We start from the raw sequence: 16722 nt of genomic DNA, 5'->3' as shown, positions 1-16722 counted from the left end.
TGTGTGTGTGTGTGTGTGTGTGTGTGTGTGTGTGTGTGTGTGTGTGTGTGTGTGTGTACACACACACACACACACACACACTGTGACAGGGTCAGGCCAGATGGCTACAGGAGAGTGATATGGAAGGCAGATATATTAGCCTCAGATTAAGCAGGTTCCTTTTCCCTGGGTAAGGTAACAGAGGCGGTTCCAGAACAATCAGGAACTTGCTGGAACCAATTAAGGCAGGCAGGCTAATTAGGGCACCTGGAGCCAATTAAGAAGCTGCTAGAATCCATTAGGACAGTCAGGCTAATCAGGGTACCTGGTTAAAAAGGACTTCAGTGCAGTCAGTGAAGGATGTGCGAGGAGCTGGGAGCAAGTGGCGTGCAAGAAGTTGAGAGTGAGTAGGCGTATTGCTGGAGGATTGAGAAGTACAAGCATTATCAGACATCAGGAGGAAGGTCTGGTGGTGAGGACAAAGAAGGTGTTGGGAGGAGGCCATGGGGAAGTAGCCCAGGGAGTTGTAGCTGTCATGCAGCTGTTACAGGAGACACTAAAGACAGCTGCAATCCACAGGGCCTTGGGCTGAAACCCGAAGTAGAGGGTGAGCCTGGGTTCCCCCCATATCCCCAACTCCCTATTTGATGTAAGAGGAGTTGATCTGGACTGTGGGTCCCACCAGAGGGGAAGTTCTCTGGCCTGTCCCCCAACCCATTAAGTGGGCCAGCAGAGACTGCGGGGGATTGTTCTCCTCTTTTCCCCATGCTGGCCAGTGATGAGGTTAGCCGAGTGAACGGCAGGTTTGTGCCACTAACAAAAGGAGTCAAACTGAGGACTGCCGAAAACCTCTGAGGCGAGTAAATCCGTCAGAAAGCACAGAACCCACCAAGGCAGAGGAGGAACTTTGTCACAATATACACTCACACACACATTTCTTATTTTTAAAGGAAAATATTTTTATGCATTTAGTACATTTCTAAATAGTCATCAAAGCCTTAATGTTAGAGGAATAAAGGATTATTATATAAAATCATGCATTTTTAGCAGAAAATATGCTTTCATGCAGGTAATACAATTCTAAAGTAAGTCTCGTAATAAACTGGTGTACAAAGTCTTAATGACAGATGAATAAAGAAGCGTTAACACATTTTTACCTAAAAGTATTTTATGGATTGAGTACTTTCTAAATAAAATCTACTAAGTAGTTGTAGAAAGGCTTACTAACAGAGGAATAAAGTAGGTGTGTAAAATCATGCCTTTTTAGAGGAACATATTTTTATATGCACTTACTATATTTCTAAGTAGTCATTAAACGATTATGCAAAGACTTAATGACCCAGAAAGGAGAAGTGTTAATACATATATGCACACACAATTTTTAGAGAGAAATAATTTTAACACAATACATTTCTAAATAAAGTAATTAAATATTTTACAAAAATTTTAGGATTGACAGAATACAGTGTTAATACATAGTTACATGCTAACATGCATTTTTAGAGAGAAATATCTTTATATGCAGTTAGTACATTTCTAAAAAAATAAAATTGCACAAAGGTTGCAAAGTATTAGTGACAAAGAGACAAAATATAACTGTAGAGTTAGTTACATTGTGCAGGGTACAATTGTTCTACAGCCTCTTTTCAGAGGTAACCAAGAAAGTTTTAAAAAAGTACAGAGGAAAAAAGGCAGAGAGAAGTGAAAAACTTGCCCCTCTCCCCCAGACATATCATGAGGCATGTGGCAGAAACCCCTGTTCTGAGCGCTTGCAACAAATCCTACCTCATTGGCCTAGCCTATCAGAAGGTATTCTTTAACGAGTGGGCTTTTTGCAGAATCTCATTGTTGGGATTCCCCTGAGACATCTTCCACTCAGTTCCCCAAGAATCCAGTCTGACTCCAGTTTGTCACTCGGGTTCCTGTGTCTGGCATACAGAAAAGCTACACGGAGTTGAACAGACACAAGCATAGGAGATGCATATAAGGCGTTACACAGTAAACCTCTTCCTTTTTTTATACACACACACACACACACACACACATTGCATCACATGTTCTGGGATTGGCTTGGTCACTTTGTAGGAGCCAATCCCTGAACAGCACATTCTGTCCATGCACAATTTACTATTTACATCATCCTACGTTCCAGGCTTATCTTGCCCATGGTAAATGATTCCCTGGGTGTTTCCCCTTATTTTAGCTAGTATAGACATTCTGTTTCCAGCCTGCTGATCCGTTTTCCTCCCTAATCCTGTCTCCCAAGAAATGAGGCCTCACTCATGTCAAGCCAAGCCTACACACATCATAGAATATCAAGTTGCATTGCATTTTCCTGATCTAGTCTGAAGGTTTTTCTAACCCCACAGCTTTTTATGGGATTATTCACTGTATCATATTAATATATAAACTAAAGGGGATAAAACAAAAAAACAACCAAACAAAAAAAGGAAAATGAATATGCAAAAAGAATTTTATCAAACTCTTTACAAAACCTGTGTAAATTTAGCAATTAACCTTATTTGTTTTTTAATTCTGGAACACGAATAAAATTTCCTCTCTTTCACACAATTTCTTTAGCATTTGTCTTTTAAAAAAGGCTGATAGACCATAATGGGAATACATGCCTAACCTGCACTCCAATTTCTTTTATTCCATTTACACAAATGAAGATATTTCTTCACAACCTTTTAATATTTGTTGGAAATTAGCACGTATTGTCTTTAGCCGTATTGGAGGGCTCTTCATTTTAGTGAAATTTTTGAAGGATGGATAAATATTAAAAAAATTTTTTTTAGCAAAACATACAACATGCAAACACAGAACACCACTCATAAGCACCCTTCCCTGCCCTACTTCCCAAAACAGTTAAGTATACATTCAAGCCCAATTCTGTATTATTTTATAGATAGACCACTCTAAGCATACATTCAGTTAGAACAAGGTTTCTCACTCCCTAGGTCGGGACCCAAAATTGGGTCTCCAGAATGTTTCAAAAGAGCTCCAGTGGCTCCTGTCCCATGGGGCTGGCTGGGCTTGCCTCCCTGGTCCAGGCACTGCAACCTCTGGGTCCACCACTCAGGTTTGGCCCAGCTGTCGTGATGACAGGAGTGCGGGTAGGCCAAATTTGAGTGAGTCGTATTGCAATTCCACAACTTCACTCACACACATGTGGTTCAGTCAGTGTGGGAGGGGGGCAAACCTGAGTGGCACAGCAACCCCGGAGAGAGCCAAGCCAGACAGCTCCACAGCACAGGAGCCGCAGAAGCCGCCATTGTGGGGTGAGTGCTGGGCAGACCCCAACCACCCCCCCTTGGGGACAGGACATGCCCAAAAGCACCCCAGGGCCTCCACTCCCAGACTATTTACTGGATTGCGACAGGCCATAAACATTTACAAATGGGTCTTGAGCCCAAAAAGGTTGAGAGCCACTGAATTAGAAAGCCTGGGCTTGTGACAAAAGGGGGGGATGATGTGTCAAATGGGTGCTCATTAGTGCAATATCCCAGAAAGGGGTGTGGAAACCTGTCAAATTCTGTGATGAGTAAAGATAGTCAAAACTACTGACAGGTGGGGAAAGGTGCTAGATGGGGCAGAAAGAGTGCATATTGTTATATTGTCAAAATTTCAAAGCAAAAATTCAGCTGACTTTGAAGTTCAGCTTATGGTACCAACTTTCTCATACGAGTTCTTAACAAAAAATTTCCTGAAACCTCATTGGAAGTATTTTTATTCCATGAAATGTACACTTTTGGATAGTATTGCTGTTGGAACAATAGGTAAATGCACAGATATGGTTGGTTAATTATGGGATACCGTTTGAAGTCTTTGTACGTTGCTTTGGAAACATAATTCCTAGGTCAGAGTAGTTTTGTCACAGATTATTTGCATTTTTGTACTGTATACCCAGAAACACTTTTATTTTTAATTCACTTTTCTGTGTCCTGTTAAGCAATCCCTGTTTTTTCTTTTACTACAGAACTTTCTAATACTTGATGAGGTTTCACAGTTCAATCTGCAATTGGAGAATAGCAACGAAAATGTCCTACTTCATGTTCAAGACTTGACTTGTTATTGGGATAAGGTAAAGCTCCCTCTGCAAAACCCCATGGATATAGGTTTTTTTTTTAAACCCTATTGAATTTGGTGCTGCAAGTATTTTGAATCTAAATAAGGTAGTGGTATATTGTACAATACATTCAATACACAGACTTCATATATAACTTCTTACATATGTGTGAAACCATTTAGCGGGTGAAGTCAAAACTAAAGAATAGCTATGGAAACACTATCAAATTAGATTAATTATAAAATACAGCTCTCTCTAAATGTTAAAACCAGTTACATAAGAAGCTACTGTTCTATGTGACAATTTCTCTCAGCTTGGCTGAATAGCATTCTGCTGTCACTGTGATACTCTGAACCCTAACTCTGCTGATTTGTTGCTAGTCAAGGACACAAAACGTAAAATGGAGTATAATGCTCCTTTCCGGTCACCTTTTTATTGTACATTATCAGGTTTTAGTCTTTCATCTGATTCAGAACAACTGACTGCAGATCAGTCATTGGTCTAGAAACAGCATGACGCACTGCCATGCATATTGGGGTTGAGAGTAGGAGCTCACCATGGCGAACTTGAAGCATTATGTTCTTTTAATTAAAATGGCAGCCCTAGTTTTCATTTATAGATTACTTTTTATGTAAAAAGGACTAAAAAGCTTCATAAACTCAAAAGTAGTGTTTAAAAAAGGTATTACATAGGTGATAAATCTATTACATGGACTATTTGGGTTTTTAAAAACAAGATGCTAAGGTACCTTTTTCACTTTAAAACTAGTAATGCTGTGTCAAACAACAATCTATTGTGCATTTTGAAACTTTCATAGTTTCTCTTACGGATTGCATCCGGCAGTGCACAGTGACTTCTATCTGTAGTTATAAGGAATCTTGAAGTTCTAAAAATTATATTGTATATAAATTTAATATTATCTCTAAGATATGCCGCGTGCCTCTCCCAGTCTGACTTCACTCCCGCCGCCCCCCCACCAAAGAAGTTAAATTACCATATATAAAAACAAAGTATTTCAGTTGTGCAGGTAAACATTAGTCCCTAGTTGATGTCTTTATTCAGTAAAATCAGTTTAACGATATTTTTGATGTGAGCAGGTATACAAGCTTTTGTTACTAATGGGCTTTAAAGAAATAGATGGAACTTTCAAATCTGTGTCAGAAATCTGTTTTGCTTGAACATGGCTTCACAGTGTGATTTAGCATTTTGTTTTATATCTTTTTGTCCATACTGGCCATTTGTGATTTGATGACAGATTACAATGTAGCATGATGCTGTCTCTGCCATCTCCTTCTGCGCTGTCACAGACATTTTCAGCTTTTCTTTGTTGTTTTTTGATGAAAAGTCTTCACATTTCTTATAATGGGCCTGATCCAAAGCCCGCTGACATCAAAAGAATTACCACCCCCTCACATACAGAGCCTGCCACTTAATTCTGTGGGCTTTGGATTGGATGCAGTGTAACAAAATACTATTCCCATATGTCTTTTCCTAGTTTGTCTTGAGAGAGGTCCAGGATTCTGACGGGGGGTCAAGACTGAGGTGCATTGCCAGAACTCTATGGGGTGAATCTTATATATTAACATTTGCCTGAACTCTGCATTGTTCTGGTCAGTGCTATCTGTGTCACACACTAGGGCCAAATTATATATTAAGACAACCCCTTCTCTATTTAGTTTACTGTGAGTTGTATGTCTGTAAGTTTTGTCACTGACTTCTGATTTGTCACATGATTTCTGTGGGAGGAAAAAAAAGTGACCTCCAGGGTTTTACATAGTTGTGGGCTCTTTCACCCTGGTCTGATGACTGCTGAGCAAGACTCTTCCATAAATGTATACACATTTAGCTCTTTTTGTGTGTGTGATTGGCTATCTTTATAGCCTTTCAACTATTAATAATAATGATTTTACATTTTTTCTAATAAACAGTGTTTATTAAAAAGAATGTCTGGCTTGAACTTCCTTTTTTATTAGAACTAAAATTAACTTCTGCATTTTTTGCTGTAACTTTTCCCATATTGTACAATGATGAATCACCAGTTTTGGACAATGTACAGACAAGGAAAGATTTTATTCTTTTTTTTTTTTTTTGCCAGTTAAATTAACCACCTAGTGATAGGAAATAGCTTTCATGTGTGTCTTTTTAATTTGTGTCCTGTACAGTGCCAATCACACTGTTGGCACTTAATAAGTAATACATATTGTTTTTGTTAGTGGAAACACTTTTTTAAATAATTTTTTCAGTAAGTAGAGTATTTCAACACACCATCTGTTGAAATCATGTTGATTATTTAATGACACTAATAACATGTTACAAATATTGTAAGTATTGTGTGCATGTGTGTGTGAAATCTAGGGAAGATCAAAATATCAATTGTTATACATTCTTAAGCACTGTACACTCCTGATGGTGGGGATTAGTAATAGGGGGGATTTGGCCCTGTTATTTATTTATTTATTTTGTGTCCTGGCATTTTTTAGAAGTTAAAATACAGTTTGGCTCTGCCAAGCATCAAAGAGGGCTTATAGCTCTCAACACATTATTTGTCAAGCTTGATCCGTGTTTTACAAGCTGGTACTATTCTGAACAACCAGGACCGTGATCTTAAGTGTGTACTATCCAAATGGCACCAATTTCCTCTGCCTCCTGCTCATGCCCTGTATCACAGTTAGGGTATTAAGTACACAAATTATACTGTTTATTACCTGATGTGAGATTCATAATGCATGTGAGTTTTTTTTGTGTGTGGTAGCCATATTCTAATAGAAAGGGAAATGTATTCCCCAGATGATGGTTTTTTCACCAACACTTGTGCCACCATTGATAATTCACAGGAAAAGATTACAAAATATTCTTGTAAAACAATTTTGTCACATTTTCAGGCGAGTTGCACAGCATTCAAGCCCAACCAATATGATGACTGGAATTAGTTTTAATATGCTGGCTAAAATTAATCTCAAGTTACAGTTTTTATTTTAATTTTTAATTAGAATAAGGAGGTGAGAGTACTCATCTGGAACAAAGTTGTCTTAAACTATTTTGTAACATTACTAAAAACTTATTAGGGGAGTTTTGCTGAAAAGATCATGGAGAAAGATAAGTTATAAAACACTTGTAATTTCATCAATATATAAAGTTTGATAAAGGTAGTAGTATTAATGTAATATGCTTTGGCTGCTGAAAGGCATTTGACTTGGTACCCCATGACATTTTGATTAAAAAGCCTAGAACAATATAGAATTAACATGGCACACATTAAATGGATTAATAGGCTGGCTATCTGACAGGTCTCAAAATATATTTGTAAAAAGGGACTCATCACTGAATGGATGTGTTTCAGGTGGCATCCCACAGGGATCAGTTCTTGGCCTATGCTATTTAATATTTTTATTAATGATCTGGAAGAAAACATAAAATCACTGATAAAGTTTGCAGATGACACAAAAATTGGGGGAGTTACTGGTAAATAATCAAGAGGACAGGTCACTGGTACAGAGAGGTCTGGATCTCTTGCTAAGCTGTGGTCAAGCAAACAATGTGTGTATTAGTATGGCTAAATGTAAAGGTATACGTCTAGGAACAAAGAATGTAGGCCATACTTATAAGCTGGGGGATTCTCTCCTGGAAGGAGTGACTCTGCAGAAGATTTGGAAGTCATAGGAGACTGTCAGCTGCACATGAGCTTCCAGTGCCATGCTGTGGCCAAAAGAGCTAATGCAATGCTTGGATCATAAACAAGGGAAACTGGCTTTGGAGTGGAGTGTTTATTTTACCTCTGTATTTGGCACTGGTGTGACTGCTTCTGGAATATGGTGTTCAGTTCTGGTGTCCACAATTCAAGAAAGATATGATAAATTGGAGAAGGTTCAGAGCCACGAGAATGATGAAGGGATTAGAAAACCTGTTTTATAGTGATTGAGCAGTTTGCATCTGTTTACATGAGGAACAGATATTTGATAATGGGCTCTTTGATCTAGCAGAGAAAGGTATAAAACAATCTGATCACTGGAAGTTTAAGGTAAACAAATTCAGGCTTGAAATAAGGTAAATGTTTGGCAGTGTGGGTAACTAACCAGTGGAACCAACTTACCCAGGGTCGTGCTGGATTCTCCATCACTGAGAGTTTTAAAAACAAGATGGAATGTTTTTCTAAAAGATATATTCTAGGAATTAATTTGGGGAAATTGTATGGCCTGTGTTATACAGGAGGTAAGATTAGATTATCACAATGGTCCCTTCTGGACTTGGAATCTATGTATTGATGAATTTAAAACATGTTGGTTAAATAATTTTACTTAACCAGTTACCTTACTGAGTTTCTCATGGTTCTTTGGATCTTTGTTTCTTAGCTGAAGTACAGCTGGGGAATTATTGTGGCTTTATAAATTTTGTTAGTCGACATAAAGCAAATAAGAAATCAGAGAAAGCAAAATAAAGATGGTTTGTTTGTAGTATTTACAATCTTTTAAAAGAACAACTCAACATGGAATGTTATAATTTATCCAAAGATAAGCAAAACCAATTAATTCAAGGTTTTATAACACTCTTGTTCCACATGCATACTTTATCCTAGTTCTGTATTATTTGGAGCAGGTTACTTTGGTACCAGCATGGAGCTATGGATCCTTATTAGTATGCCCATTAAATTTATATACCAGTTCAATTATGAAACTGTCTATGGCAGTTCAACCGAACAACTCTAAAGTTAAAATTGAGAAATTTAAATAAGGTATTTAATTACTTAGATTGTCAATTCAATTCAGAATTATCTTGCCCAGGAGATACTCCTATCCAAGCTTTTTCCCTTTATTATTGTGACAAAGTTCCTCCTCTGCCTTGGTGGCAGATTTGCTCACCTCAGAGGTTCACGGCAGTTTAGCGGCTTTTGCTAGAGGCTCAAACCTTCCGTTCACTCAGCTAACCTCATCACTGGCCAGCATGGGGGAAATGGAGAACAATCTCCACAGTCTCTGTTGTCCTACCTAGTGGGTCAGGAACAGGCCAGATCCCTTTCCAAATTAGACCTTCCCATCTGGAGTGTCCCAGGTCAACGCCTCCTGTGTCAGATAGGGATCAGGGGGTTGGGGGGAACCCGGGCCCGCCCTCTACACCGGGTTCCAGCCCAGGGCCCTGTGGATAGCAGCTGTCTACAGTGTTTCCTGTATCAGCTGTGTGACAGCTGAAACTTCCTGGGCTACTTCTCCATGGCCTCCCCCCAGCACCTTCTTTATTTTCACCGCAGGACCTTCCTCCTGAAGCCTGATAATGCTTGTAGTCAGTCCTCCAGCAGCACACCTTCTCACTCCTTGCGTGCCCCCTATTAACTGATGGGAGGTCCTCTTTAAACCAGGTGTCCTGATTAGCATGCCTGCCATAATTGATTCTAGTAAGTTCTTAATTGGGGCCAGGTGTCTTAATTAGCTTGCCTGTCTTCATTGGTTCTAGCAGGTTTCTGATTGCTCTAGAGCAACCCCTGCTCTGGTCACTCATGGAACAGAAAACTATTCATCCAGTGGCCAGTATATTTGCCTTCTACCAGACTCCTGCATCCAACTGGTCTGGGTCTGTCACAATATATTATATATAGGAAATGATTGCATATAAACCCTAAATATAATATGTAGGTAATTTAAAAGTATGCAGATTTCTCTGGAATTTCACCAGTACCATAGGCTCTCATTCCACTTTCCATATATGTATACAGTGATGGAAATATTTTAGCTTTTACCCAAGTTAAAACTTTTCTGTGAGACACGGAATGTCTCCTGCCATCAGAGATGTTTTAAAGGTTTAGGCCTAAATTATACCAAGAATATTGTGTGGGTGGGGGGGTGGGTGGCCGTGTGCTCTTAGAGTTTTATATGGTCACTACCTAACTGGTAAACACTGACAAATGGGTCATTATAGCTGTTATAATGTATTTCTACTGAATCACTTCTTAAATAAATAAACATATAGGTTCCAGGTCCCCAGCTGGTGTAAACTGGCATCGCTCTGTTGAAGTAAACACCAGCCGAGATCCTAGACTGTTTATACCGGATTGAGAAATCAACCTATAAAAATGTCCTGTTGCTGCCACCTTGTGGGGATTAATTATTATCGTTAAAACGATGGATCATGGCCATAAGGAGTTTACAATTTAGAAAAGAAATGAATTTCCATTTTTGCTAGAAATTGAAATGTTACAATTAAAGGTTGGAAGGAGAGATGCAAAGCATGTGGACAAATGCTCTGTATCAACTGAAGAAATAAACTGAACTAGAAATAAATAAATATCTATTTTAACAGTTTCATGTTTATTAAGTGTGTAGATTTATCTGCTAGTTTATGTACACTATTCCACTTTTTAAAAGACATTTTTGATATATTTTTCAGTATTGAGAAAAATTAACTTGTTTTTCCCTTCATAAATTCATAGCGTTTGGAAATCCCAACCCTTCAGCAACTTTCTTTTACTGTCAGACCAGGTGAATTATTGGCTGTGATTGGCCCTGTAGGAGCTGGGAAAGTAAGTCATCATGTGTTGCTCTGTTTTGCATTGTTTTCCTACAGTTCTATTGGACATATGCATTCAAGTTTTATGAATTTCTTATGTTGTGTTGTAGAATACATTTAGATGTGCATGCTGGAATACAGAGCAGTTAGGGAAATGCCACTTACTGTGAAGATTATGGTTCGAGGTTCAAAATTAAGACCCCCCCCTCCCCCATGCTTCATAGTGTGTTGGTTTTAGAATTCTTTTACGTTTTGTCCCATTATTTACAATTTACAAAATGAAGCTTTTAATACAATAACAATGGCAATGTATTTTAAAAATGATATAACCAACTAAGTAAAAATGATATAACCAACTAAGTTAAAAGATGACATTTTCAAAAGTACCTAGGTGACTTCAAATTTCAGTCCCATTGAGAATTAGGTGACTTTGGAGCTTACGTCTCATTGACTCTCAATGGGACTGAAGTTCTGAAGTCACTTTGGATAAAATTTTCTAACACACCTAAGTTTTTTTTACATATTAAAATGGAAAATTAGTTTCTGAATCTGTAATGGGGGCATCTATCATTTCTTTTCTGCATTTTCTTTATAGTGTTCAAAAACTGAGTTTAACAACTTTTTTTTAAACTACCAACCAAACAATAAACTCTCTTGCAGTCATCTCTCTTAAGTGCTGTCCTCGGCGAACTGCCTAAAGATAAAGGTTTGATGGATGTTAGAGGAAGAATAGCCTATGTTTCTCAACAGCCATGGGTATTTCCTGGCACCGTGAGAAGTAATATACTATTTGGTAGAGAATATGAGAAAGAAAAGTATGAAAAAGTTCTAAAAGTTTGTGCTCTTAAAAAAGTAAGTGATTTTCTTTTGAATGTTGATTCTGTTTTAGCAGCAGCCAACTCTGTTTTTCACTTTAATGTTATTGCTATGATAGCTAGTATCTGTTGTGGTGTGTAATCTATAGAATTAGTTACCAATTTACTTGTGATATAGATGAACCCTATAATTTAACACCGTACATAGTAGTTTTGTGAGATCTAGGTATAAGAGCAAATTCTTGTAATTCATAATAAATTCACTAGAAGGAGATTGATTTTCTGAGAAGCTAGGACAAATTTGACAGGAAAAAGCTACAGTAGTTCGAAATATTTTGTTTCATAATGAGTTTTAGCCATGTTTTTATAGTAGATACAATTGCTTAGAGGAGTTAACTGCTTAAATGAGTTAACAAGGTAGAAACACAAACATTCATAACTGATGCCACTTGCCACTTTTGTTTTGCAAATAACCGTTACACAATGCTATACTCCCTTTAAGATGTACAATATGCATATTGCAAAGTGATAGTCATAGCTCCTTAACACTATAGACTGGAGAACCTGGTGAGCCCTTGTAGCCTTGTGGGAAAATGTTTTTGAAAGGTGTGTGTGTGTGTGTGTGTCTCCGTCTATGTATGTATGTATGTATGTATGTATAGAAAGAATTTGTGATGTGTGATACAGAAGAGGGTTTAGCCTATTTGTCAAGAAATAGACATTTTGCTTGGAAGCTGAAGGGTATTATTATGCTGCATATCCTGCAGCATGTTATGATATTCCTATCAGCAGTAATACAGGTGAAAAGTAGACTGTTACTGTGATGGAAAATCTTTTTTGCAAGGTTGTTTTTACACACTGTAGATAGAACTTCCTTAATCTCTCCTGCTGTTATAGTTCACTGTTGTCTAAAATTCAAGTTTTGTGAGTTTATACAGAGCACAAACCATATTTCTGAAAAATTAACATTTTGAAGTGCCTGAAGCTTAAAACTGACTTTTCTTCTTTTGGCAGATCTGCTTTTTTAGAGTTTTTCCTCAGACTTATGGAGCATTAAAATGTGTGAACTTATTGAACATGTTACATGAACCAGCATAAGACCTCTGCTTTATTCAGGAAGGAAATGAAGTAGAATATATCTATAAAATTATACAGCAATGCTATATAGCAGGGGTGGGCAAACTTTTTGGCCTGAGGGCCGCATCGGGTTTCCAGAATTGTATGGAGGGCCGGTTAGCAGAGACTGTCTCTCCCTAAACAGCCAGGTGTGGCCCGGCCCAGGCCCCTATCCGACCCCTCCTGCTTCTCGCCCCCTGATGGGCCCCCCCCCGGGACTCCTGCCCCATCCAACCCCCCCTGTTCCCTGTCCCCTGACAGCCCCTGGAACCCCCGCCCCTGACTACCCCCTGTCACCCCATTCAACCGCTCCTCTCATTACTGACTGCCCCCCCGGACCCCTGCCCCATCCAACCACCCCTTCTTCCTGACTGACCCCAGAACCCCTGCTCCTGACTGCCCCCCGCCGCCCCATCCAACCCCTCCTCTCATTCCTGACTGCCCCCCCAGGACCCCTGCCCCCATTCAACCCCCCTGTTTTCTGCTCTCTGACCGCCCTGACCCCTATCCACACCCCCACCCCCTGACCACCACCCCAGACTCCCCTGCCCTCTATCCAACCCCCCCTGCTCCCTGCCCCCTTACCACGCTGCCTGGAGCAACGGTGGCTGGTGGTGTTATAGTTGCTTCGCCCAGAGCACCGGGTCAGGTTGACGCGCCGCCCAGCTGGAGCCAGCCACGCCACCGCGCAGAACAGAGCACTGGGTCAGGCCCGGGCTCTGCAGCTGTGCTGCTCGGCAAGAGCTCACAGCCTCGCCGCCCAGAGCATTGCGCCTGCGGCGCAGTGAGCTGAGGCTGCGGGGGAGGGGGAACAGCAGGGATGGGGTCGAGGGCTGGCTGGCCTCCCGGGCCAGGAGCTCAGGGGCCGGGCAGAAGGGTCCTGCGGGCCGGATGTGGCCCGTGGGCCGTAGTTTGCCCACCTCTGCTATATGGTGTACTGTACTCTTAGTATATGTCATCAGAATAATTAAACTAGTGTACTTCTTAGGGAAAGTGTTGATGGAAAGTAATTACTTCATATGAGTAGTAGATACCTTTCAGTTTTAATGATTTTGGGGTTCAAAATTTTTTTATTTCAAAATATTAATATCAGTAGTCTATAATATAGACTAATTGCTTATTAAATTTTATACTGATTAGTGTACTTAAGGGGTAGTCTGAGCCCAGCAAGTAGGTGTATGGGGCCATAGATCCGCTGCAAGCTATCTATATGGCATTGAAAGTAACCATACACCCCCCAGCAATAGAACTAGGCAACTTATGGCCCAATTTTTTTTCTGTCCCACTTCCACTCCTTCTGCTTCTTGTTTGGAGGTCAGTCATGTTATATTATTCAAATATCTTATCTTGTATATCTGATACCCTCTTTTTTAATACACTGATGAAAGAAAATAGCTTCAGTATCTTGGTAAAATAATTAAATAACTACTAAATACTTCGGGAAAGTAATTTTGATTCAGATGTAGGAGATATTCCTTTTATAAAGAATTTTTACCACTATATGTTCTCTATATTCACAGGACATGGATTTGTTCGAAGATGGTGACCTAACTGTGATAGGAGATCGTGGAGCTACATTGAGTGGCGGTCAGAAAGCCCGTGTAAATCTTGCCAGGTAAAATTTGTTTTTTCTCGTAATATCTGTTGGTAACTATCATAGACACTAGTGACTAATAGAAGCAAGTTAACTATAAGAATGTATTTGGCACTGACTTGACTAACATTTCTTTAAATGTTGTAGAGCAGTGTATCAAGATGCAGACATCTACCTCTTGGATGATCCACTGAGTGCAGTAGATGCAGAAGTTAGCAGACACTTGTTTGAAAAGTATGTTACCATTTTGTTTTTCTTTGAATTTTAATTTAGATTTACTGATTCCAAATGGAGAAATTTAGAAAAATATTGTTTTTAGAGACAATTTTAAGTCTTGCCTCATATTTCGGGAAGGTGCTTATAGGCAACACTGCAGCCGTGTTCTACCTCAACAGGAAGGGAGGTACTCGCTCTTCCCCCCTGTGTCGGTACCATACCATTCTGTAGATCCATCCAACTCTTCATAGTGATCGCTGAAAGGGTGAAAGGTCTCCCTGTCTCTGCTCAGAGACTTTCATCATGGATCACATCATGCATTCTCACGTGTTATGATCAGGTGGGTGTTCCGCCACCAGTTATCCTGACTGCCCGCTCCACAAGAGTGCAAGCATCTTCATCATCAGCATTCCTGGCTCAGGTGCCTATTCAGGACATTTACAGAATGGCTTCTTGGTCGTCTGTGCATACGTTTTCTACTCATTATGCCATTACACAACAGGCTAGGATTATGCCAGTTTCGGTCAAGCTGTTTTACAGTCACCATGTCCATGAACTCTGATCCCACCTCCTATACAACTGCTTGGGAGTCACCTACAGTGGAATGGACATGTGGAATCACTCAAAGAAAAAAAAATGTTTACTAACCTTTCTGTAACTGTTGTTGTTCAAGATGTGTTGCACATGTCCATTCCAAGACCCGCTCTCCTACCTCTCTACACCAGAGTTGGCTGGAAAGAAGGAACTGAGGGGGCGCAGGGTTGGCCAGGCCCTTTATACTGGTACTAAGAGTGCGCTGCACCAGAGCCGACCCAACGGGTACACTGAGGGAATCATTTCTGGTGACTGTGTTTGGGGCGCACACACAGCTATGTTGGAATGGACATGTGCAACACATCTCGAAGAACTACAGTTACAAAAAGGTTAGTAACCATTTTTTTCCATCCATGGTCTTCAGGGATACCTCTATGAAAGCAGAAGTTTTCTTCTGATATCTCCCTAACAGCTGTAGAATTGGGAAAGGTCTACATTTTATTGGCGTTCAACAGCTAGCTGAAATGAGTAACAAATTTTGGTATATGCTTTAAAGTCTGCTGGTTCCCAACCATGCTAGATAGAACTGAACTTTGAGCAAGATCTTTTGTATTTGTAGAATATCGGGCTGTGGAATGTTTCAAAGACAGCACTTTTGAGTCCTGACAGCAACTGTGTGAACAGCAGAGCAAAGAGCAATGGATGGGATGAGAGAAGTGGAGGACTTTTTAATGAGAACTTTAAATGAACATGTTATTTCACCCACTCTAACCTGCTCTTCCTTTTGATTTTACCAGTACAGATTTCAATATATTAATGCTAAATAAAAAAATTGCATATATCTGGCCAACCCAAACCCAAGTACAACTCTACAATATTCTGTAAAGTTGTGATTTGTGGAGAGCTTGGTGGTCAGATTATGCTAGTTCTCTTCCTTGTAGTTCAACTACACCACTAGTACAGTGCATGCTGAAGCATCTCATGAAATGGGAATATATGTAGCAAAATAAGTGTGAAAGGAGAAATGGCATCATAGAAGTTTATGTGCATTCAGCATCTCCTCACGGTATACCACATATTTTGTTCTTTAGTAAGTTGTAGAGAATTTTGATCTGCATTTGTAAAAGACTTTGTTACTTAGTTTCTGAAAACGTAAGTTTAAATAAAGTTCACTGAAATTTGCAGAAATACTTTGAGGGTCTTACTCCCCAAACCCTTAAAACTTGACAGGAAAAAGAGAAGAAAATAAGAGTGAATGAACCAACCAAATATAAATCAATAACAAAGGCCCTGATCCTGCAAACATTTGTGCATGTGCTTAACTTCACAACCGTATTTCCATTGAAATCAATAGGACTGACAGGAGTACAGTTAAGCATGTGCATAAGGTGGGAAAAAGAGAACACTCAGGGGAAAAAAACACAATTTAAAATGTGTACATATCTATCTGTCTATCTCAGGGTTGTTGTTTTTTTGCAGAGGTGAAAAAATAAAACTAAAAATAGTCTTCAAACAGGATTACATTAGTGAGAATGAGGAACCTTTTAGTTCATGCCATCAGTGTCCACATAGGAGAGTTACAAATGCAGCTCTTTGTTGCATGCTGCTATTCAGACTCTATAGTCCAAAGTGCAGGGCAATGTTGGCACAGCCTTACTTATCACGAGTGCAAGTGTATAGGACTTGGAGGGAGAGAACAAAGTTATATCTAATAAATGTAATAACTCTGACCAATTTAAATAAGTCATTTTTGAAATTGACTAAACTTAACTGATACTATGGAGAGGAAAGAGTGAAAGGAATAAACAAATTGAGATACTTTTTCCCACTCTAATCTTTCAGTTATAGTAGTAATCTTACGTGCTACTTGGAACAATAGCAGGTAAAAAAAATTTAGACCGAAA

The 16722-nt window shown here is 39.4% G+C and overlaps 1 protein-coding gene across 1 annotated transcript in view; it reads left to right on the top strand.

The window, feature by feature from the left end:
• The window catches only part of ABCC4 (ATP binding cassette subfamily C member 4), a 192892-nt gene that overhangs the window by 29740 nt on the left and 146430 nt on the right, over positions 1-16722 (top strand). The window contains exons 10-14 of the mRNA XM_026656707.2: positions 3959-4063; positions 10467-10556; positions 11204-11395; positions 13995-14089; positions 14216-14302. Coding sequence (XP_026512492.1) covers positions 3959-4063; positions 10467-10556; positions 11204-11395; positions 13995-14089; positions 14216-14302 — 569 coding nt within the window. The remainder of the gene's footprint in view (positions 1-3958; positions 4064-10466; positions 10557-11203; positions 11396-13994; positions 14090-14215; positions 14303-16722) is intronic.

Source organism: Terrapene carolina, unplaced genomic scaffold (assembly GCF_002925995.2).
Source record: "Terrapene carolina triunguis isolate 2854851 unplaced genomic scaffold, T_m_triunguis-2.0 Scaffold21, whole genome shotgun sequence".
In the NCBI taxonomy this organism is placed as follows: Eukaryota; Metazoa; Chordata; order Testudines; family Emydidae; genus Terrapene; species Terrapene triunguis.
Note: the sequence above shows the minus strand (reverse complement) of the source record. Positions and strands in the feature narration are given on the sequence as shown.